This window comes from Malus domestica, chromosome 11 (assembly GCF_042453785.1).
Source record: "Malus domestica chromosome 11, GDT2T_hap1".
NCBI classification, from domain to species: domain Eukaryota; kingdom Viridiplantae; phylum Streptophyta; class Magnoliopsida; order Rosales; family Rosaceae; genus Malus; species Malus domestica.
Window position 1 is genome coordinate 3697033 of NC_091671.1, and position 16851 is coordinate 3713883.

Below are 16851 nucleotides of genomic sequence, written 5' to 3' on the forward strand. Positions count from 1 at the left end.
GCTGCTAGGTGTCACTCATGGTTTGTGGAAGCCCTAAACGTGTGTAATCACTAAAGGGAGAATTGAAAATTGTTTCAATTCACAATCGATGTAAAATGGTTTTAATCGCCCACTACCTCGCTAAAATGAACCTAATGGATCGCACACCGAAAAAGGTGGAGATTGAAGATTAAACGGAAATGAGTAAGAATGATTAAATGGTTTAATCATTTATTTATGGCAAGGATTAATTAATATGTTAATTAATCAAACGAATAAGTTCGTTAAAGACCTTCAGGATAGTTTTGGACCTTAAGGCCCAATGGGCTTCAAACGTCAAGCCCATTAACTTAAGTTGTATGACAATTTAAGAATAAAGATTCATTAAAGCCCAAAAGCCCAAAAATCCCAATATGGCCGGCCATAGTGTATGAATTAGGGTTTTGGTTATTTAGGTCACTTAAAGAAGTGACTATATAAATGACTTTATAGCCAAATATTCATTAAGGGTAAAAGGGTTTATTTTTGGGGAAAATTGGTGAGAATTGTCTCTCCATTTTCTCTCTAAAGAGGCCAACACCTTGGAGGATACATCTAGCAATCCTACTACTCCAAGGTCACTCATTTCTTCTACAATCGAACCTTGGTGTCGAGAATTAGAGGTTCTCAATTTTGGGAACTTGGAGAACCTATTCTTCCATCCAAATCCATGGATCTAAGAAGCAAGGAATGAAGGCCCCTATCTATTTGGGTGATTAGCCTTTGCTTATGCAAAGAGGAATCTACAAAGGTATTAATTTCAACTCACTTTGTTTTTGAGTTGATTAATGGTTCACCAATCTACTAGGCTTTGAATTTCATGGTCATGTTTTGTTTTTGAGTGCATACAAGCATGATTCCGCCTTTAATTGTTAATTGCATGCTATATGATGTTGCTCAAATGAACATGTTTTACAAAATAATTCCTTCACTTATGTCATTTCTCATGTATATGAATGAGTGAAAAATAAAATTGATGATAGGAATTAGAGGAAAAAAATAGAGGGAATTTTTTTTTTTAAAAATTTATTTTCAGTTTTTTAATCATTTTTAAGAGTGAAATGACTTAACTACCCTCACATGTTGTGCACGTGGTCTTACTTAACAGAAATATGGATGAAATGTTTGAAAAACTAACGATAAGGGGCAAATTGGCTAAAACAATTAGTTTGAGTCCTTAATTTTCCAATCGAAAAGTTTAGGGCGGAAATCGAAAGTTAGGTGAAAGTTTAGGGGGCAAATCGACAGTTTACTCATAATTTATATTAATGACATGCAAATTTGGATAAGGAGTAAAAAGACAATACCTTTAGGGTGCGTTTGTTGCACCGGATTGTCTCGGACTGAACTAGCTATAGGGACTAAGCTGGACTGGCTTAGACTAGACTAAGCTGGACTAACTTAGTGAAACGTTTGGTGCAGTGTCAGGACTAAGGAACAGACTAATAATAAATTCTAATGTTATATTATTTAATCCATATTTATTAATATTTTATATTATTTAATAAATATTTAATAATATTTTATTCTATGCTTTTTTATTTGGCTCACTCTCTCTCCCGTCTCGCTACCCTTCTTTTCTTTTCATCCCTGTCTACTTCACACTGCCCATAACTTTTCTTCTTTTCATTTCATTTCCTATCAACAATTTAGGAAATTGTGAATATGTACTTCAACCCATAATCCAAATATTGTACCCAATTTCTCCAATATCAATTACAATGAAGAATTCAAATCAAACCCAGAAAAATTATGAATTGTTTTTTTTTTTTTTCCATTTGCAGAGACTTCGTCTGATTCTGCAGATGATTAGTCATAATTTTCAAATGCTTCATCAGATTGCCAGTTGTACAGAGGCCTCTGCTGAAATTGTGCACATGACGTTGTTATTGGGATTAGGTGTTGCATCTGGGTTTTTGCATCTGGCATGGTTAGGTGTTGCATCTGGGTTTTTGCATCTGGGCATGGTTGGTGGAAGAGGTCAAGGAGGAAGGAGCCCAATCGGAGGGCGCGACCGATAAGCTTGGTCTGAGCGGAGGTGAATCGGACGACGGAGCTCATGAGTTCTCCGATTGAAATTCGAATCGAGGTCTTTGTTCACGATTTAGGGTTGGGGATGAGGAGAGGGAGAGAACGCGAGCAGAGAAGAGAGTAGAGGATGCAAGCAGAGAGCGATCGAAGGGATTAGCTAATCCCATGGTTCGCGACGTCTCTTGCTAAGACCGTCTAGCACGGTCCTTAGTCGAGGCGAGTCCAGCTTACTCCCACTAAAGTTAGTCCTGTGAAGTAACAAACATGGGACTGGACTAACTATTAATCTAGTCCAGTCCAACGAGGGCTAGTGAAGGGAAACAAACACCACATTAGGGTATGTTTGTTTGCCTTCACTAGCATTTCTTGGACTGGACTAGACTAAATGATAGTTCAGTCTAGTGTTTGTTATTTACATGGATAAGAGTTAATGAGACTAAAGGGGACTTACCCAGACTGAACGCCTCTCTAGCCGTTCTTAGCGAGAGCCCTCGAGTGGACTCCTAGTTTCGTCTTCTCTCGCAGTTGATCCATTCATCTTCTTCTCCTTCGCACCTTCGCCATCACCCTTCTCCTTTCACAACTTCGCACCCTCTCCCTTGGGCCATCACTTTCACCATCCCACCTAAAAGCTAAACCCAGATCCAGAACAAAAACCGATAAAGAGTCCACCGACTCCCTTCCCTTCTTCTTGTTCAATTTCACTCTCTATTTCTCTCAACAACATGGTTGTGGCTTTGAAGCTCCCGAAGCAGCAAAATTGCCAAACTCGTGCAACTCGCATGTTAAAAACTCAACAGTTGAAATCACTCTATTGGACTTGAATTTTTCGGCCTACCGTGTTAGTTTGATTCCAACTTTAACCATCACAACGAACAAAGTGTTATCTTCTTCGTTAAATATTTTAAAGAGAAATATTCTCTTGCAGAATGTGTTAGGAAACAAAAAATTATTTGTGTTATCATACAACGAAATTAAACAGATTCTTAACGTATGGTCCAGATAAAACATTCCTTTCCTTAAACGTGTAATATGAACTTGCTTTATTTATAAAATTTATCATTAGATTATAGATACATCGTAGAATTCTTCTTAATCAATGACGATTATATTTACAAATAAATAATTCCAATTTCAACGTGTTCTTGAAAAGAAGCTCTCTGCTCGAATCACAGACGGGCTGCGGCAGTGCTGTTTGATCCAACATCATGTCACATACAGGCTACGGCAGTGCTCGAATATAAACCAGATTGTTTTTCCCCACATAAGCTTGATTTTGGACTTCTGCCGGAACTGCTTCTTTGTCACGCACCAAGGGCCGGGGAAGGTGCTCAGCTGCATTATTAATTACCAGGCAAATTATAGCAAACAAAATGTGAAACTCTGCAGTAAAACTTAATCCACAAGTCACTTGGAGAAAGCCCGATATCTGATATTTTGTTCTAGAAGTGTATGGATGACTTGCAATATGAAAGTTGCAAAGGAAGGGTTATATATAGTCCAAGAAATCAATATGTTCTGCAAATAAGTGTTTTTTTAAAGATGTTTTCCAATGTCAATATATGAAATGTTGTATGTTCGAGTCGCAAGTCATAGCACTTCGATACAGATAGTGGCAGAGCTTACATTGCTGATGATCTTGGCCCCAAACCATGCTGTATCTGCACCATATGGAGGGGGAACGACCGTTATTCCATTAGACACAGATGGAGGGAGAAGTCCGTGTAATTCCCTCCCTAACCTTCCTGAAAAAAAATATATATATATATATATTAGCCGACCCCACTTAGTGGGAAAAGGCTTTGTTGTTGTTGTATATATATATATATTGACAGAGAAAGATAAACTTTGTAGGCGCAGAAGATTAGTAAAATTGATATTGTTCTGCTGCAATAGCTCCCTAAGGAACCCTGTAAGCTTTAGTGCTCCCAATCCCATAACCTCCACACCCACCTTGCGCATAACTTTACCATTTAAAACTGTAAACACAATAGTAACACTTAAGTAAAAAAATTCAACGGTCCAAGCAACCAAAAATGAAGAAAATAAAGCATCACCAGAAATAAGGATATAAATATTTACTGGAACTGAAAAGTACAGCGGAAGAATTTTTCTAGATAATATCTAAAGAAAAAGGTAACAAAACGTGCATACAACTACAAGTCACACAATGCCAGAATGCCAACAAAAATGAGATGTAACTCGACATTTGAGTAATAGTGAAGAAAAAAAATTACACACAATTGTGAAAGAGTGCACATTCCCTACGAAAGCATCAACTGCTGTATGACCAGAGATCCTTTCAGTAGTCAATAAAATCACTAGGTAGACGAAATGTAAAATGGCTTACTTGGAACAATAGAAGTGACCTGGAAACCAATGTTTACAACAATCCCTGAGGTTCTTCTTGCTGCATACAAAGCTAAAGTTGCCTACAGTTTCAAAAGCAGACGATGAATACTGGACCGAGACTCAATTAACCCATTTATACACTGAGAGATGCAGTTCCAGATGACATGACAACTTTGCATATTTGCAACGCATTAGGTCCCTTCATCCCTATGGTTTATAGGCAACATATATATTATATGGAGGGGTAGGGGAACAGTTTACCTGATTAATGGCACAGACAGCAGGGACATTCATGTCAAAGAGTACTTTTTATATGGCTTCTTTGAGCTGCCGTCGCGATGCTTTAGCAGATTCAGTATCTAGCATAAAAATATGGAAAAAAATTAGCACAAAAGGTGGATGAGGATAATACCTTGTGAAGGATAACATGACAAAGAGAATTGATGCAATGCAATGCAACCAATCTAAGCTATAACTCTAGGGTAGCAGTGTTGGAGTATGTGGCCAAGTGGCCAACTTTTGGCTATAAAAAATTATAAAGAAAAAAGGTGGACAACCACTTCCTTGTTTTGGGGAAGAAAAAAAGGGTTGCTTTTCTCTTTTACCACCCGTGACTTTGATTCTTCATAATTGTGAGGTTGGTTGCCTTTGGGAGTGTTTGTGAGAAAGAGAAGCAGCCCATTTCGGTTTTGAAGAGAGGGAGATAGAGAGCATCAGAAAATAAAAGGGTGTTGTATCTCCTCTTTGAAGGGAAGAAGAAAGTGCTCCTCTTCAATTGGTTAGTAATCATCCACCAAAGTAGTTGTTATTATTCATTATATTTCTTTCTCTATTTGTATCTTTGGTGTGTGTGAGCTATTGGGTGTATTGGGCTTTTGGGTTGTGAGATTGCCAATATTTTGTAAACTCCCATTTGGTTGATAGTGGATTATTGGGTGAGCTTCTACTGCTCCGAGAACGTACTCCAGTTACACTGACTGTGGAGGAACCTCGTTAAAATCTTGGTGTCTTTTATATTTTGTTCTTGCATTTTCATTTGATATATTTCTTGTGGGTTATCAAGAGTTGGTTCTAAAAGGTTTGGTGCTATCCTAGCACAACAAGCAGCTCACCATATAAAGGCAGATTGGTACATACAAGACCACGGGCTGCGAAGATGGTTTCACCTGCATCCTAAGAAGAAACACAATCACATATCAGCTATACCTGCTATCAAAGATTCAAAGGCATCGATGTAAACCAGCATGTCACATGATAATGAAGGTAGTGCAGTTTCGTCTATACTTTTAAACTGAAATTTTAGCGAAGGGATCTTAACTGTGCTCACTTGTATTTAAGTCATTGAACATGCAGATTGAATAAAGAAATCTATCTAATTAACTGAAAGAAAGAGGATTGGATAAAAAAGAACAGCTAAAAGCTTCTTCAACTATGAAGTCGCTTGACTAATACATCGTAGTAATGAAAACTAAAATGTAGAAGGGCACACCTGCTATAAATAGGCACACAAAAAAAATGGTGGAGTCTCGAGTACATCGGCGACTCAACATACCAAATTCCTGCAAGTCAGATCACTTCAAAGCGTTGTATTGATAGACATGGCAAGAAAACCCCGAAGTATGGAATCAAAGCGACAGATAGATTGAAACAATCTAACAATCATGTGGAATGGAAGTTATATGCAAAAGAACTTCTTTACTGTGAGCTGAAATAAACATCTCACCAAAAAGGTTACTGACCGGCCTGATGGACATGCGTATTTGCTGCAGCTAAACTTGCAATAGCCAGAGCCCCCTTCCTAAGAAATGAGGGAACGGTTTATGTCGGAGCTACATAAACTGAAAGGTTTTCTAACAAAAAAAAAAATCATAACTGTACTCATATTATTACGGATGATAATGGTGATACTAAAACATTGAAGAACTATTGTTAGCCTTCTTAAACATAAATATTGTTACCGCATAAGGAGGCTAGAGACACTCACCGTCAATGATAACAGAACCACGAACTTGAACTCGTTGACCATAAATACCCATGCGGGACAACTGGGGACTCTCACCCGAGAATGTTCTTCAACAAATACAATATTCGAATAAGCTCGGCCATAAAACTCCAACCACAATTCAATGAACAAGCACCAAGCAGCATATACATTATTTCAACATCAAAGAACACATTACCAAAACAATAGCGTAACGTTTTCTCCAAGATACAAACACTCAATTTCAATTATAACAACGAAAAACTACAACCAATTAAAACCCCATTCACAATTCTGACATTCATTGTCACGCCCCGATCCCGACATACGTCCCGGATCAACACGCGACGTCACCAAATACTCGTATATCTAACATACCCATCTCCGGGATATGAATAAAGCACCACTCAAGGTGCAAATTGCGTAGTAATTTTTGTATACTTTATGGCTGCATTTAACTTATTCGTTAGACTGCCTACGTACCCTCAATAGGGATCAAGCCATTCGTAGTTCAACTTCGCTATAACTCGACATATAACACAGTCTTTTCAAGCCAAAATGCATAACATTCTTGAATCAATCGATTCAAACTACATAACAACCCGCATGACAATCAAGGTTTCTATTTCATCCATCATAAAAATCATTATATTTCAACATAAATCAATATTCATATCATGTAATATGTCAAAGAATCAATAAAGCACAATAGTATCCTCTAGTCGCAATGATCACTTATCTAATCATATTAATAACAATCATATTCAACATCCTTCCAAAATCATCTCAAGTAACCCATTCCATGATATCTAGGAGGCACGATATTAACATTTAATTATGTTAATCAATCAATTAGATCACACCTCAATGCACAAAATTAATAAAGGACTTCTATATAATTCCCTGCTTGGATTTCAAGTAATAACTTGATAATTCTAATTTATATTTACAAGATCTATTGTGGGTAATTCTCATTCACTCGAATCCAGGGTACAAGTCTAACTTATGGAAATGAGCAAGACTAAGGATTCTGGACCACTTAACGGAATCCAAATCAGGATACGATTACGGACCACTCAACGAAATCCAACCACATTGGGTTCCAGATCACTTAACTGAACCAAAATTATCAATCGGTTTCTCGCATGTAAAATTTGTGTCATCGATCACAATCTATAAACATTAAGTATAGAATCATGCTTTATGAAATCATAATTAAGTCACTGACAACTTCGAAGGAGTCACCTAGATATCCAACGACTTTTCTAATTCAAAGCACAAGATTCTCAATATTCATCATTCATATGTACATTAAAAACTAGGGCTAGAGGGGCGCAGTTCGACCGAAGCCTACATCTTTGAAGCTATCTCAATCCAAACTCAATGAAACCCGAGGTGGATACGGTCCTGGACCATCACTTAACGGAATCACGGAGTAGAAGGGATTCCGGACCATCTCTCAACGGAATTCGAGTGGATACGATTCCGAACCATCACTCAACGGAATCGCGGAGTATGAGGGATTCCAGATCATCTCTCAATGGAAATCCGAGTGGATACGATTCCGGACCATCACTCAACGGAATTGCAGAGTAAGAGGGATTCTGGACTATCTCTCAACGGAAATCCGAGTGGATACGATTCCGGACCATCACTCAACGGAATCGCGGAGTAGGAAGGATTCCAGACCATATCTCAACGGAAATTTGAGTGGATACGATTCTGGACTATCACTCAACGGAATCACGGAAGGCCAACAACCATATATACAACGGCTCAAAGAAATGAGACAAGCACAAGTTACTTAATTTAAAAAAGCTCAACCAAGGGAAATAAGGCACAAATACTAAATTTAGAACGAATCAACGAAGCGGGAGATGAAACCATATCGAAGCAACAAATCCCCATCACCACGGGTTAACGGTCTACGCATTTCATCACAACATGCCAAGCAAACCAATCAAACCATATTTCAATATATACATGTCAAATCTCATTTCATAAACTTAAATCAATGGCTAAGCATTAAAAATAACAATTCAATAGAAAACATATTTATAAAACCAAGTCATATCCATATAGGATAACAATTACGAAAACAGGGTAATCACTAATATCACATATATTAAAGTCAATTACTTGAGGTCCACACTAATGCACTCTAGCATGGAATTCAACGCACCAAGCTCTATCACCACCAAAAACAAAGCACAAGTCCACATTTAGATTTCTCTCGATAAATTCACATACCCAAAACTCTTATAAGTCTCCCACAACAACATTTAATGAGAATCAAACAGTCGATCAAATGTATGGTCCATGATCTTACATCACTTGCTCCGTAAGATCCAACCACTAGATTTTCACTAGTAAGTTCCTAAGGTCCAACAATTGATAACTATGGTGCTCACAAAATTGTGCAACGATCTAACGTTCGGATTGTCATCAATCACACAAACAACTGGTGGTCCAATTTGAGCACCACACCAAACAATTGAATTTCGGGAAACCGAGCAAAACATAGGTTCATAGGGTCACTAGAAGGTATTTGGTACTTAGACAACACTTGTGGATGGTCCCACGCACCGCCACACACGATGGTTGTCAAGGTGGAGGGTTTTGAAAACCTAAATTTTCAACATTAACTAAATGAGCTCAAATTTACGTGGTAGCTAGAACTCAACAAGGGAAACACTTTTCACAACTATGCCGATGACCAATTCTAACCGGAAGCTGTCCAAATTTACCGGAGAAAACCGGGTTTCTAGGGTTCTAAACACCCAACTCTAAAACGAATACGAAAGCACAAAAAAATCATACCAACTTGAAGATTATGAAGATTAGATGAAGTTTCATACCTCACTCGAAGGAAATGATTTTTGGAATCACCGGAAAAATGATAAAATCGTCGGAAACCCACGAAACTTTGCTGCCTCGAACTGGAAAAATGGATAAAAATATAGGAAATCTAACAATACAGAGATGTAGAGCTCGCCAAGAGCTTTCCATGGACACCAAGATTACCCAAAACGGAGATCGGATGAAGGAGATACAAGTGGGTCAAGTTTGTGGGTTAAGGAGTCCAATTCACCCCCAAAACAGGTTAAAATCAGATCCTCCCCTTCTTCCCCTCTTTTTTTTTCAGAAATCTCCCATTTTTAAACTCACTTTACTTTTAACCCACATGTAATTCCCCCGATCTATAGTTCACAACTTCAAACGTCCGTAATTATACCGTTATAACTCGGACTCGCAAACGACTTTCGCCTAGGCGTTGGTGGGTTCAAGATCTATTTAAAAATACAAGTTAAAACTTCGAAAATTCAACGAAAGATAAAGATTGATTACGAAAATTCAAATCGATTTAATTCCCAAAATTTACGAAATTAAAATTAAATAATAAAAAGGACGTAAACGTGAAATATGAACTTAAATTACGAGATACATAATGAATAATGAAATTCCGAGGACGAGATTTCACTTTCTTTATGTTTGACTGCTTGACATTCTTTTATGTTTGAACTGAGCTGCCACCAAATCTTGAACTTTCCCATCAGAAAAAATACAAAAACGAAACGAAATTTCCAAGTAAACTCTTAATCCCTTAGCACTAATTTGAATTGAAATTATTTATATTTAATTCGTAACAAATTGAATCCCAAAGTGAGAATTTTCAGCTGAGTAGATAAAATTGAAAAAAGAAAAGAATTAAGAAAAACACTGGATCCATAAATACCCTTATTTTATCCTGATGCGTTTGCCTACAATAACATGATCGGAGGTTTTGATCAAAGCGTGATCATATTAGAAAACCGGATTGACATTTTTGCCCCCGTTTTAACTGTTATTTATTTAGTTATTTTTAACAAAAAATAAATCTGCACTTACCTTTTTTCAGTAAAATGACCGATTTAGCCAGCGGGGTCTATCTGCTCTTAGACGACCCTCATGACGCTCTTACCCTGCAACAACGCCGCCTCCAGGCCGCTCCTCCGCAAGTTTTTCCGAATCGCAATACGTCGGCCTTCGCCACGGTCTTATCCCTCGAGACCTCACCTTCAAGTATTCAAGGGGAGCAACCCACTGCAAGATATTTTCATAGCTTTCGTTGTGGGGGGACCATCCTCCGTCTCTTCAAAATTAACAAATTCCATCACTTGGGTCAGAATCAAGATATAAAGATGGTGGGAAATGGAAGAAACCCGAAGCAAAATTGGAAAATTTGGGTCTGCTACTTGAATGCCTCAGAGAAATTTAGTTGAATTTATCTGTGAAATTGTTGTTTTTTTTGGTTCCTAATGTGCTATTGAAAGCTCTGGAGGCAGAGCACCCAATAATCGACTCCAATTTCCAGACGAACACAAGGTCATCTTCTCTGCAGGTTCTTCACTACCAGGTCAGAATCTATGCGTTACAATAATATACTATATATATATATATGTAAGTATGTATGTATACGTCTGCAAGTTTGTTTCTATGTTTCGCATCATCAGGTGTTTAAAGTTTTGAATTTCATGTTTTATTATTTGTACCACTGGGGTTCTTTGGTATCTGATTGGTTGATTATGTCTGTGAACTTTTTGGGTTTATTGGGTTTTTAGTTCTTGGTTGTTCCTTTTTGAATTTCTCTTCTAGCAATTAATGATGCTTGGTTATTTGATATTTGTAGAGAAGTGGGTTTAATTTGAAAAGAGTTTTATAGAAAGGAGAACGCGGAGTGCCGGGTGGCTGGAAGAGGCGGAAGAGCTCATCATGTCAATGCCAGAAAAGCCTAATTGGGTACGGACACATGGTGACCTGACGAGAGGGAACCTTGCGTTCAAGCACTTTACTGAACTGGAACCAATGTCTAGTACGGAAATTAACAATGAATGTGTGAATAACATCATTCTTTTGATCAATAAGAAGGAAATTTGGGTAGTACGGAATGGTAAAATGCTTGACCATCTAAATGTTTTTTTTTCTTTTCTAAGCTACTTAGTACTACATTTTAGTGATGTTCTTCTTCATTTATAAATGCGAGATTTTAGACTTGAATTTCATGAATATCGAATTCGATAATAATTTTACAACCACCTAATGTAAATGCATCTACAGTTATAAACACGACTTCTTCTATATTATTATAATAGTTTCGAACCGAATCCTCTATAAAAATTGTAAATATACCTTTCTATCAAAAGAAACAAAAATCCCTGGTACAGAATAGAAAACAGACGGTTGTTAAAAAATGCAGCCGATTAAGCGCATAAAAATACATCAAATACGATACAAATACGGTAGAAATACGAATACGCACACAACAAAGAAAGCCCGTCCTTTTCGTAAGGTTCTCTTCAACGTTACTCTCTTTCGGTTTCTCAATTTGGGATTTCCAGATCCGAACAACGAAAGGTGAAAGTTTCTTTTTTTCTGTTTAAATATTGTTCCTTTTTGTGTGAATTTCGATTCCCAATTGTGAATTTTAGGGTTTTTCTGATTGGTGTCTTCTCTCTTTTGATTATTCTGTAGTTGTTTTCCCCCAATTTACTTTTATTTTTATTTTTATATTTGATTGGGGGTAAGACCATCTCCAACCCTTGGGTTAAAAGCCAAATTTTTTAGCCCGAAAAATTTAGCTTTTAACCCAGAAACATCTTTTCTGCTTCAACCCTTCTACCCTAAAATTTTAGCCCGGAATTATTAAAGAATGAAATTAGCCTAAATTTTTTTCTTAAATCAATTTTTTTTTTTAAATATGTAGATTATTGTAAATTAATTTTATAAACATTTTAATCTAAAAATATTTAAATTCCGATAAACATTTCACATTTAGCCCGGGGGGAAAGCTTGGGGGTATTTGGCCCAGAGATAGCATTTGGCATTTAGCCTAAAATTTTAGTATGGGTTGGAGAGTGTTTGGGGGGGGGTAATTTGGCTTTTAGCCCAGAGTTGGAGATGGTCTAAGGGTAAATATTGTTCCAATTTACTTTCAGAATTTCACCTTTTGTTTTTATTTTATTTTAATAAGGGTATGTTATCAATGATGCCGCCAAAATTAATGTTTTAATTTTTAGGTGTTAAGAAGTAATTTGGTCACCCTGGTAAGTTTTGTAATTTTATATAAGGAGATCATTTTTGTTGGATGTGGCAAATTTGTATGTCTACAAGTGCCATTTTTGCATAGTCTGAGATACTAAGTGTTACACGATTCATGATATTGAATTTCCATACATGGTAACTCAGTAACATATGTTGTGTAGTCGAGCGCATGCATGACATAGTTGTTTTCATTCTCCCTTCTTGTTGTGATTCTTATTGTGTGAACATCGATATGGTTGTTATGGTTTTTCTGATTCTTTTCTTCTCAGCCTTATATTTTAATCAGGTTTTTGGAGTTTATTTTAGTTTCAAAATTTTTATTGGCTAATGCACGCGTTGATTAAACATATTCCTGAAACAAGTTGCTCCAAGCATGGAATATCATGAATTTCATTTGCATGTTTTATCTGATTATTCATTCATAGTTATAAGTAATGATACAACAACATGAGTAGTTGATTCCTTTTTTTTTTCTTTGTTATGTAATTATTTATTCATCAAGTTAGAAGGTCAACCTGTTCACATCTTGGTGTTTGCAATATATGTTGATCTATAGTGTTGATTTGTATGCTAATTCTTAAGTAACTGGCTTGAACTTTTGTTGGTGCTAGTTGTGGCATTGTTGGGAAGAATATGTCCCATTACGCTGGTTATGTGGAGGATGAATACGAAATGGAAGATGTAGACGATGATATGGATGATGAATTTCGCGGTAGAGAAATGGGCGGCTCAGATTCTGATGTTGATGAATATGACTACTCGGTTTGTGATATACTTGCATGTCTTACTAGATTTGTCAAATATTCACTGCTTTAAGAAACTATTTATGTATAACACAATTTTACGATATGTCTTTTATGCATTCAAATTATTCAAAGTTGGTAGGAGCATTTCACTTTTCATGTTAACTGTGGTTAGTTTTGTATAGCTGGGACTAATATGTGGATCTTGTGCAGAATAGTAAAGTAGCTGATACAACTGCTGCTCAAGCAGGAAAAGGAAAAGACATCCAAGGCATTCCTTGGGATAGACTTAGCATTACTAGAGAGAAATAGCGACATACTAGGTTTGAACAATACAAGAATTATGAGAGTATTCCTAATTCTGGAGAAGGATCAGGGAAGGTAAATAACCACTGTTTTCCACTTTTTTTTTTATTTGTTATATACTTGATCGATGCTAGACGTGGCACAGAACCGAGTGCAATGACATTCTAGGATTCATACAGCCAACCCCACTTAGTGGGAAAAGGCTTTGTTGTTGTTGTATACTTGATCGATGCTGAAGTGTCAATTTGAACTGGGAAGAGTAACTTGATGTTGACTTTTTCCTCTTTGGTATACAGGATTGCAAAGATACAAAGAAAGGATCTGTATATTATGAGTTCAGACGAAGTACTAGATCAGTGAAATCAACCATTCTTCATTTTCAGGTGTGCTGGGTGCAAGCTTGCCTTATTACTTCTTGGCTATTTTCTGCATACACCACACTTAGTGGGATAAGGCTTTGTTGTTGTTGTTTGTAAATCTTTGGATGAAATTTTCTCAATCGCATATCATAGAACTGATAAGACTTATATTTACTGGCTTGACTTGTTACCTGGGGTGAGCTTTTGCTTGCAGTGCCCCTTACAATTGACAGACTCATATGGTTTATCTTTGCTTGGTAATGCAGTTGCGTAACCTGGTCTGGGCTACTTCCAAGCATGATGTCTACCTGATGTCACATTTTTCTGTCATTCATTGGTCTTCATTAAGTTGCACAAAGTCTGAGGTTCTCAATGTTTCTGGACATGTGGCACCATCGGAGGTAAGTGTTTTTAGATAACTTTTGTTCAATAACCAAGTCATTTTTGGGAACTGATCTTTCCATTCTTCCATGTAGAAACATTCTGGAAGTCTCTTGGAGGGATTTACGAGGACTCAAGTTAGTACTCTTGCTGTAAAAGATAAGTTGCTAGTTGCTGGAGGATTCCAGGGTGAACTTATTTGCAAGGTGAGTTACAAATAATTGAATTAACTAAGTAAGCAAATAAATGAATGAGTATTTATTGCACAGTTGCATACCTCTTGTGCTTATGGTGTCAACATGGCTTGGTTTGCACTTATCAGTTGTGACCTTGTACATGGTTCACCTGGACCGTAGGGGTGGTACCGGAACACACATGTTATTTATTCTTTGTTTTAGCTCTATGGGTGCTACTCCATTCCAGATGGATCTTCTGGATGACTTAACCTTCAAACTTCTGCTATCAGTGTCCATTATATGATTGACAAGACCTTTGATACACTTGACTACATTCTGTATATGGATTCTGTCATTCGGCTGTGTCCACAAGATCCCTTTTAGATTCATTTTTTTCCCTTTGAAGAACTAATAAAGAGAAAAGCTCAATGCTGACAGATTTATCTTATCTTTGACTGCTCTGCAGCATCTTGATCGGCCTGGAGTCAGCTTTTGTTCAAGGACAACTAATGCAATAACAAATGCTGTTGAGATTTATGATAGTCCTAGGTACTTTTTTTTCCTTCATGAGATCGGGACTTCTCATTTCCAAATTCCAATCATGAACCCAACTGATATAATCCCCTTGAATTTCGCAGCGGGGCAGTTCACTTTACAGCCTCTAATAATGACTGTGGAGTCAGAGACTTTGACGTGGAGAAATTTCAGCTTACTAAGCATTTCCGTTATCCTTGGCCTGTGAATGTGAGTCTACCTCATGTCATCCAATGCTGATTTTCATTGGGTCACATTTTACTTGTGATCACTTAATGCTTCTTTTAGTCAGTTTTACTTAACTTCGAGGCACCTCTATGCTTTGTTGGCAGCATACTTCTCTGAGTCCTGATGGTAAACTTCTTGTGATTGTTGGAGACAATCCGGAAGGGATGTTGGTAAACTCTCAAACTGGAAAGGTATGTATCTCAGACTTTGACAGACTTCCTGAGCTAGGAAAGGACGGTGTGCTGATTTGTATGAGTTTCTTTTGCAGACGGTGATGTCTTTAAGTGGGCACTTGGATTTCTCCTTCGCATCAGCATGGCATCCTGATGGTATGACCTTTGCTACTGGGAACCAGGACAAAACCTGCCGGATTTGGGATGTTCGAAACCTTTCCAAGTCAGTTGCTGTTTTGAAGGGGAACCTTGGAGCTATTCGGTCAATCCGGTATACTTCCGATGGTCAGTATATGATGATGGCAGAGCCAGCGGATTTTGTGCATGTCTATGATGTGAAAAGTGGGTATGAAAAGGAACAGGAGATTGATTTCTTTGGTGAGATATCTGGCATATCATTCAGTCCGGACACAGAGTCGCTTTTTATTGGAGTGTGGGATCGTACATACGGTAGTCTTCTTGAGTATGGCCGAAGCCGGAACTACTCTTACCCTGGTGTTAAGAAGTAATTTGGTTACCCTGGTTATGTTGTCGGATGTGGCAAGTTTTGTAATTTTATATAAGGTCATTTTTGTTGGATGTGGCAAAGTTTGTATGCATACAAGTGCGATTTTTGCATAGTCCCAAATACCAAGTGTTACACGATTCATGATATTGAATTTCCATGCATGGTAACTCAGCGACATATGTTGTGTAGTTGAGCGCATGCATGACATAGTTGGTTTTCCCGATTCTTTTCTTCTCTGCCGTATATTTTAATCAGGTTCCTGAAGTTTATTTTAGTTTCTAATTTTTATTGCCTAATGCACGTGTTAATTAAACATATTCCAGCAAACAAGTTGCTCCAAGCACGGAATATAATGAATTTCATTTGCATGCTTTATCTGATTATCCATTCATAGTTATAAGTTATGACACAACAGCATGAGTAGTTGATTCCGTTTTATATGGCGTCTATGGCAGAGACAGCAGGGACATCCATGTCAAAAAGTACTTTGTATATGGCGTCTATGGATTCTTTGAGTTGCCGTCGCGATGTTTTAGCAGATTCAGTATCTTGCATAAAAATAAGGCTTAAATGTTAAAATCGTCCTTGTGTTTTAATCATTAAGTCAATTTAGTCCATGTGTTTTCAATTTAGCCAATTTGGTCCTTGTGTTTTAGTCATTGGGTCAATTTAGTTCCTGTGTTTTCAATTTGGCCAATTTGGTCCTTGTGTTTATCTCCGTTAGCCAATTAAGGACATTTTATCCAATTTTCGAAAATAAAATTTATAAATTATTATAAACTTATTTATAAAATTATTTATTTGATTTAAAATATTTAAAAATGAACTAAAATTAAAAATAAAAAAAAATTCTCCTCCCAACTCTCCAACCTCCTCCCTAACATTAAAATAAATGGGTCTGATTTAATAATTCGGTGCTTATTTAATACAAGGCTTAAATGTCAAAATAGTCTATGTGTTATAGCCATATGACCAATTTA

General features: G+C 37.1%; 1 protein-coding gene, 1 long non-coding RNA gene and 1 pseudogene across 15 annotated transcripts; 2 read left to right on the forward strand and 1 right to left on the reverse strand.

Annotated features, from left to right (window-relative positions):
- Positions 1-3043: 3043 nt before the first annotated feature.
- On the reverse strand, positions 3044-9382 carry LOC103425216 (actin-related protein 8-like). Of its 14 annotated transcripts, none has more exons than XM_070807876.1 (9): positions 9241-9382; positions 6386-6471; positions 6141-6199; positions 5891-5960; positions 5514-5567; positions 4663-4760; positions 4400-4481; positions 3676-3794; positions 3044-3384 (listed from the first exon to the last, which is right to left on the reverse strand). In XM_070807876.1, exons 6-9 carry the CDS (start codon positions 4693-4695, stop codon positions 3256-3258), a joined length of 363 nt encoding a protein of 120 aa, XP_070663977.1. In that variant the 5' UTR covers positions 4696-4760; positions 5514-5567; positions 5891-5960; positions 6141-6199; positions 6386-6471; positions 9241-9382; the 3' UTR covers positions 3044-3255. The 14 variants fall into 14 exon arrangements, 13 of the variants coding, with proteins under 13 accessions (XP_070663977.1, XP_070663972.1, XP_070663975.1 ...); XM_070807871.1 differs by having other exon boundaries at positions 5514-5574; XM_070807874.1 differs by having other exon boundaries at positions 6125-6199.
- A 942-nt stretch (positions 9383-10324) lies between these two features.
- On the forward strand, positions 10325-11428 carry LOC139189271 (uncharacterized). The gene is made up of 2 exons (XR_011572984.1): positions 10325-10778; positions 11052-11428. It is a non-coding gene; the product is annotated as an uncharacterized lncRNA (long non-coding RNA).
- Positions 11429-11555: 127 nt separating this feature from the next.
- Positions 11556-16017, forward strand: LOC114819445 (uncharacterized WD repeat-containing protein C2A9.03-like; annotated as a pseudogene).
- The last annotated feature ends 834 nt before the right edge of the window (positions 16018-16851 follow it).

What these genes read in the sequence shown, in the direction of transcription:
- LOC103425216 (XM_070807876.1), bottom strand. Translation starts at nt 4,695, where the DNA reads ATGAATGTCCCTGCTGTCTGTGCCATTAATCAG. An exon ending in CTGTCTGTGCCATTAATCAG is followed by an intron (nt 4,482 to 4,662) that starts GTAAACTGTTCC and finishes TTGAAACTGTAG; the next exon opens with GCAACTTTAGCTTTGTATGC. An exon ending in GGTCACTTCTATTGTTCCAA is followed by an intron (nt 3,795 to 4,399) that starts GTAAGCCATTTT and finishes ATTTTTTTTCAG; the next exon opens with GAAGGTTAGGGAGGGAATTA.